Raw genomic sequence first — 7,443 nt, forward strand, 5'->3', positions numbered from 1 at the left:
TTGTGTATATCCAAAGAGAACCGGATTTTGTCATCACTCGTGCACGGTAAAAAGTTTTGTGTTAAATTTAACACATTTCATGTCTACCAGACAGGTCATAATTTCAAATTTCTTAAATTTTTGTGTTAATTTAACATAAAGTGAATATATCGAAAAGTAACACAAATATATTGTAAAGATTAAGTACAAGTAAAAAAATATTATATAATACACAAAAATAAAACGTTAATCAACATCGAGGTTTAAAATGTATTACAATATTTTCACACTAGCACATGTTGGATATCGACACATACAAAATATTGAGATAACACAACCACGATATGTTAAATCAATACACGGGTATGTTAAAAATTTACCACAAAAATTTTAACAAGGGCCGATTATAACACAAGTACAAAATGTTCTTTACGCGTGAAACTAGATAAATAATAATTTATATTATTACGTTGAATATGGCAGCATTAAATCAAATTACATTAGAATTAGATTAAATCGTATGAGAAAAATGTCATCCGAGGAGGATAGGATTTTTCACGGTTTACAGGTAAAAAATGGTTAAATTTGCTTTCATTTTACCTGTGTTATAATCTCCCTTGTTCTGTACAGTTAGAGGAAAGATCAATATGTCCATTTTAATTAATAAAGCATGAAAGAGCACAAACCAATTAAACTGGAATTATTATTTTTACATCAACGTGTCAAGAGGTAATCCCAAATGATCCTTACCGTACACATTAAAATGTCCAATTGCCGGCTACAATTGTAATTTTCCGGAGGGGATCATTACATTTAAATCTTACGGAACATTATTATCTAACGAGACAGTATTGATTGACTGACATTCGACGCAAATGAAAACGTTGATATCGTCTTCCCCTCCGACACCTCGCAGACTTCATCATCGCGTGAGCATTTCCCGGCATCGTTTATTCACCACCACATGATTAGGCGGACATCTAATCGGGGTAGTTATGATTTGCCGATAATCCGTGGTGTTCTCCACCGGTTCCAAGGTCACCGTTTCGGGATCCGTGGATGTCTTGAACACAGATTCGATCCGCTCGAATCCGGTCTTCGCGGTATCCTTGATTGTCTCCCCGATGTTACTCAATGTGTTTCCGATATCCTCGAGGAAGGAGCGCCTCGCTCGAAGGCTGGCGCCTTGCGTGGCGCACGTCAAAGCGACGAGCAAGAAGAGCGCGCTCAGAGCACGGCCGGGAGAATAAAATCTCATTGTTGTATCTGTGCGGAGAAGAGCAGTTGAACCTCCTTAAACAAGCGAAAACACAGTCGATGCGTTATTGCGAGGCGTTTCCTTGGCGGAAACTTCACGGAATTTACGTTGTCGAAATTCGCGAAGGAGACGTCCCGCGATATCCTGTTATATTATTCCTTAAACGCGATCTCCCCGAACTACCCCGCCGACTTCTAACCGAGTTGTCGAGTTAACACCCGCGCAGGCAGCGACGTTAAAACCCCATCGTCGTCTCCGTTGCTTAATTCTCAATTTCCGCTAATTGAGAAGAAGAACGATAGCGTCGGAACACTCTCCATATTACCGCGGCCACATTAATACATCTACGCGCGCAAACACTCATGCTGCCCAAGTTGAAATGTTGACTTTATGTTAAGATAGTTGGTTCGTGAATTTATCTCCTTTAGGAATTCTTACAAATATTAACGGCATGCTATGTTATATATATTAATGCATGGAACGTGGAATTAAAAGAAGATTAATCATACCGAAGTTGAAATAATTGAAGTCGAAGTTAGCACTTTTTACATGTAGCACAAGTACGAAAACGGCTTTCGACATCATGTTTTTAATTAATAGCAACGGAATTGTGGTTTAATGGAAAACGAAAAGACGATGAAAGGGATTTGTAAAAATATTATAAAAATTTCCAAGACCATTGACCAGTTTAATTTTCCAAAAATTGATACGTAAAGCACACAATTTTTGATAACGATGACAGTACGACAGCTAATCTGTAAAGATTTGGCAATATTGCGCGCACTATATTTCCTTTGGTGTCTTTTGGTTGGGCGTCTTTTTAAATAGAAAAAAAAACGAAAGATGCAATAGTTAAATAACTTTAAAGGGAACTATAATCAGTATGTAAAAATGCGAAAAATACGAAAAAATATGGAAAAATCTGACGCTACGATCAATTCTCCACGCATATTCATATGCGTCTATCGCTATATGTGATATATTTACAAAAAATTTGTTTGACATGGGCAGTCCCAGTCAAAAGTACACAGATTACATCAAAGTACGGAAAACTACCTTTTTTTTTCACTTTTCAAACATTATATAAGTTGGATCGATATTCTCCTGCTATAATATCAAAACTGTATATCATAAGTTATGTTTATAAACAGTTAATACAAATTTGTCGAGTTTCTACATGTTATATTAACCAACATCTTTCTAACAATATTATCACGAACCAACTATCTTATGCCTTTGATTCTACAACGCAGTAAGAGCTAAGATAGCAAATTAGATTCAATTCCCAGTCCAATAATATAGTTTGTTTCTACATTGACTTCGATGATATCTCAAATTTCCGTTTTCGCCGTTTTAACGTGAAAATAGATTACTCAAGGCAGCACTAAAATTAAATCTGTATAATCCGTTCAAATTCAGGAGGCGCCAGTAGTTAATAAAAAATGTTAATATTAACAAAATAATTTTACTAGAACACAGGCCGCCCGAATAGACGCAAACTATTTTTAAGAGCGTCAAATTTCGACGTTCTTAAATAGCAACGAAATCACGTCTCGGATGTGGAAAATTACAACGTGATGTAACATAGTGATCGCGGTGGCGGCATTGTCGGCTTGCTTTAAGAGCCGAGATCGCAGATCTACAGCCGAACATATTGTTAATGCTCACGGGCGGGGATGTAAGGTGCCCTTACATCCGCGATAAGTGGAATAACAGTGGGCGATGGAAAATGCAGCCTCGTGTTTTACTCGCTCGCAACCGACGGTGCGTCCGAAAGTAGCGCGGTCGGAGAAGGGGAATGCTAGGTTACGTGCCTGCGGAAAACGATGAATGGGTTGTCAGAAATGAGTTGTTCGGATCACGCGGGGGAAGGTTCTTATCGGCCGGAATGAAGTAAAATACGAGCCTGTTCAGAAACATTTATGTGCACGTGCTCAATAACGCTTCCTCGTCCCTGTCTGCGTCTAGTCACGCGATTGCGTTCTCGTCGTCGTCGTCGCCGCGAATTCCGCATATGTAATATAATACAGAGTATGTATTCGATGTAACAGCGTGAAATGTACACTGTAACGCGACACCGAACGTTATTGTGGTATATCACCCGGTAAATGTCCCGTCTCGTGAACGGATTTTACCGCCGCCTACGCGTATCTCCGTCGTGGAATCGACGTCGCTATGCGGAATTGTATCCTTACTCCTCTCTCTTCGGATTCTCTCTCTCTCTCTCTCTCCCTTTTCTTCTTACTATTCTTCGACTGAGCGCGCCGAGCTAACTAATTGGTATTTCCTATCGAGGGACGATCGTGAGATACGAGAACTTGTAATAATAGCGCGTCCCATTTATCTTGTTTGTGAGAGGAGGCCTCAGATAAATAGCAAGTATTGTCAACAACACTTGACGAAACGAAGTGGTACATTAAGCGCGTCAGACGTCATGGAAAATACTAAGTGTCGATAAATCAAATGAATGATGTCTTATTAAGCGTTCGGAGATGTGGACGTTGAGAAATTCATCGCGATCGAATTTCGCGAAAAGATAACCGATGATTGCTGGTAAATCTTGACTCAACTGCACGATATATACCGCGCTTCATAAACATTGCGAAATACAAGAGTACTTTCTATATCTTGTAAGATATCTCGTATCAATTGACCCTCGCCTCCGGCGAGTCCCGATATCGGGAACCAATTCGACACAATGAGCGCCGCCGCGAAAAACTCACTCCTCACTTTGCCGAGCAGTTTTACTTCTTTAATCGCGAGGTGTTACGGCAATGGCAATTATGGCACGGTGCGATATCGACTCGCCCAAGTTCGCGTGTACACAGAGCGTTTTACGAGAGAGAGAGAGAGAGAGAATCGATATGAGAGATGACGGCCCTTAAATAATAAATCCATAGTTGGATCATTTTTCTCACACACCCTCAAATGACAGTGCAATTATGAGAGAAAAAAAACATTCATCGAGAGGAAGGATTAAAAATAACGGGGAGAATCGAACGACTCACGACGGCAGAATTTCCGTTCGGAAAACGCGCGAAATTCTTCACCCTGAATTGAGATCGGGCCTCGAGATCGCCGGCGAGATCGATCAAAGAGGGATGTCTTTCGCGGGATGGGAAGTTCCCACCGCGGGAAGATCGATTCGCCGAGGGAGCGAGCGATGTGATAGAGCTGTTATTCTCCATTTCTTCGCGGGGAGAATAGTGAAAGTACACTTCCGTTAGGAGCGTTAGATAAATGAAGATAAGGGAAGCGTGGGTGGAGCGTGTGTCGGAGGTGCGCGAGAGGAAGGTTTTCCCCCACCTGCTTGCGTTTTTGCACTTTGTATGCCAACGACGTTTTATATCCTGCCGGGCTGCCAGCTAGCTGTAAAAACTCGTCGTAGCAGACGCCGCGCACAATGTAATAAACTCACTTCCAGGGCGAATAACGAACGTTATTCACGGGGGACGCAGCCGACTGGTGGCTTTCTTTGAGCGACGCCGAGACGTAAATGCGAGAATTTCCCCGGCGAAGTATCGCTCCTCTTCTCGGTGACGAAGTATCGTTTTTTAACGGTCGAGGTCAAAGGTGCGCCGTTTTATCTAAGCAAACGCGGATCCGTGACGCGAGAGACACCAGATAGCGCGTTCCCTCTCGCCCCCCCCCCTTTTTTTTCTTTCTTTCTCTCTCCGTCATTCGCCCCCGCTCTCTTTCGCTCCGGCCGCGTTTACAGAGTTTCATTATTGCCCGGGATTCCTCGTTATTGGCTTCGAGTGTTGCTCATTGTGTTCTTTGGCCTCTTTGATCGCGGCAACACGCGCGTATACACGCCGGAATCCCCGCGCGCGCACTTTTACGCGGCGAGCAGCTTTTTAATCGATTCGCAGTTGATTTTAACGGGGACGCACCGTGGGCGATAACGGTGTTTTTACGCGCGCGTAAAAATGAATAACGACTTGCGAGCGCGAGCGCGCATCACTTATTTAATTTCAACTTACTCCCGAGCTGAATTTTCATTCGCGCCTGCGAACGTATTTAAAATTGAATATCGCGGAATTGTGAAAAAGCTGCGCGAGCGCCGCTCGAATCAGCTCTGTGGATTAAACAAAAAAAAAAAAGGAAAAAACTGAAAAGACGGGAGAAACACGATTACATATCGATGAAAAAAAAAAAAAAAAAGAGAAAATAGAAAAAATTGGCGGGCACCGACAGAAAGTCCGTGCACTTTTAATGAATGTTCCCTCTATGTGTATCTTTCGTATCAGACAAAGTTCCCTGCGCAGAAAAAGATTCGAAACATTTGGAATGGTAGTCAAAGAGTTCAGGCAGCTCGTTAAACTGAGTTGCTTAACTGACGTGGGCGATGTACGTTTTTATTATTGGATTTCACGTTTTGCGAGCTGTAATCCGACACGACTGCAGGTCTCGTTGACTCACGTGTATATTACAAAATCCGTAGATACGAACGGCGGGACTGCGCGCGCACGCCAATCTATTCGAAACCGGCTAAATCCGTGTGGAGTAATCGATCGTGTACGCAGCATATTAAATATCGCGTGTTCTTCAGCCCCGAATATCGATAATAATCGGGACAAACGCGCCTTTCCTTCCTCTATTTAAAGAGATCCAGTTAAACGATGCAAAGCATCTACGACGAGATCGATGAACATCAATCATGCAAAATGTTCGGCGAGTGCGGACGTGAGCTTTTATATATGTGCGTAGGCGCGCGCGCGCGCGTGTGTGTACGTGTGTGCGTGCGTGCGTGTGTGCGTATGTGTGTGTGCGTGTGTGTGTGTAAGTACAAATGCATACGTATCGTCCGTTAAAGCGGGTAATAAAAATGGCATACGTAATTACGCGTGATTTAACGAGCTCCGAACGCGACCCGACGTGGAATGTGGAAAACGCGGGGCGGGAAAACAAGCGGAAGGAAGGAAAAAGAGGGAAGCCGAAAAAGAGAAGGGGAAGAAAACGGACGGCGAATAAATGTTCGTATCGATCGGCAAAGGGTTTAATACAACAGATATTGATAAAATGTCACTCAGGGCTCAAATATTGCTCACGCTAAAGCGATAACGGCACGTAAAGTTTTTATTGGTCGTCGAAACGAAATAGTCGCATCAGTGAATATTGCAGCGCGCGTCGCGAAGTTTCGCGCTGCGGAAGATCTGATAAATAATTCACGTGCAGTCTTCCGTGGAAGCTCCTTCAAAATGTTTTCGCGAACGTCTATTTATTATGCGAAATATTATCGCGCGTTCGCTCGCTCGCTAGCGGCCGTATGAAGCCATTTACTTTTGCAGATAAACAATCGCTCCCGCGAAATAAATAGCGCGTTACGCGGAGCGTGCGAGCGGCCGGGCCGGCCCGGGGAGCTGCTTTCGCGCGATTACCGATATGAAATTAATCAATTTCGTTTCGCGCGCGCGACGATTTGTACGAAGCGTGCGAACCGGGCAGTCGTGTACGAATTATTAAAGCGATTATTACACCGTATAATCTTTCCGCCACTGGGGATTATCTACTCGTAAAGAACCCGCGGTATTAAAACACGCAGTTTCGCCGGTGGCGAATGTTGTCCGGCGACTGCGAGCGCGCTAAGTAGAGTCTGCTCTTTATGGCCGTCCGACCGCGAGATAATTTCTTATGGCGCGCCCGAGAGCGCGAGAGATTTAATTGCCCAAGTTAGCAGCCCGACAACTTTTGTATCTCGCACCAAACGTTTCGAGCGTCGTTCGCATCAAAATGTCGGGAGCGTTCGCGTCTCACGTTTAAAGCACGATTGCTGCGAAAAGTTAACGGGCAATGTTCGTTTCCCCGATCGGCGGCGGAGTTAATTTTCGCTTCATTATATAAATGCTGTTCCCCCCTCCCCCCGTTCACTCGGGAAACTCGTGCGCGATTTTTCTCCCCACCGTATTTCATTCTCTCGTCGATATCGAAATGCCAATCTCGTATTTTTTTTCTCTCCTGCCGCCTGAAGTTATCGACGACTGGCGGAATACTCGAAACTTCGCCGCCCCGCTGATCCCATTTTTCCCATCGACAATTCCGTCCGGATTCGCGCGGCTTCGTTAGATTAAGCGTTCTAATTCATCTCGGAGAGTCCGCGAGATGATCAAGGGATTAAATCGCACGGGGCGGCGCGCGCGAGCTTCATTTCGTTAACCTTAATTTAATCGCTTTGAGCCCACAGTGTTTCACAATTATGCGCCTGG

At 43.8% G+C, this 7,443-nt stretch overlaps 1 protein-coding gene across 1 annotated transcript; it reads right to left on the bottom strand.

The window, feature by feature from the left end:
- Nucleotides 1–652: 652 nt before the first annotated feature.
- LOC106751983 lies at nt 653–4,750 on the bottom strand. Its single transcript, XM_014633326.1, has 2 exons — nt 4,544–4,750; nt 653–1,272 (listed from the first exon to the last, which is right to left on the bottom strand). The coding sequence occupies exon 2, from the start codon at nt 1,235–1,237 to the stop codon at nt 902–904; it is 336 nt and encodes a 111-aa protein (XP_014488812.1). The 5' UTR covers nt 1,238–1,272; nt 4,544–4,750; the 3' UTR covers nt 653–901.
- Between the last annotated feature and the right edge of the window lie 2,693 nt (nt 4,751–7,443).

The sequence above is a fragment of the Dinoponera quadriceps genome, unplaced genomic scaffold (genome assembly GCF_001313825.1).
Source record: "Dinoponera quadriceps isolate SergipeBrazil2010 unplaced genomic scaffold, ASM131382v1 scaffold426, whole genome shotgun sequence".
Classification (NCBI taxonomy): domain Eukaryota; kingdom Metazoa; phylum Arthropoda; class Insecta; order Hymenoptera; family Formicidae; genus Dinoponera; species Dinoponera quadriceps.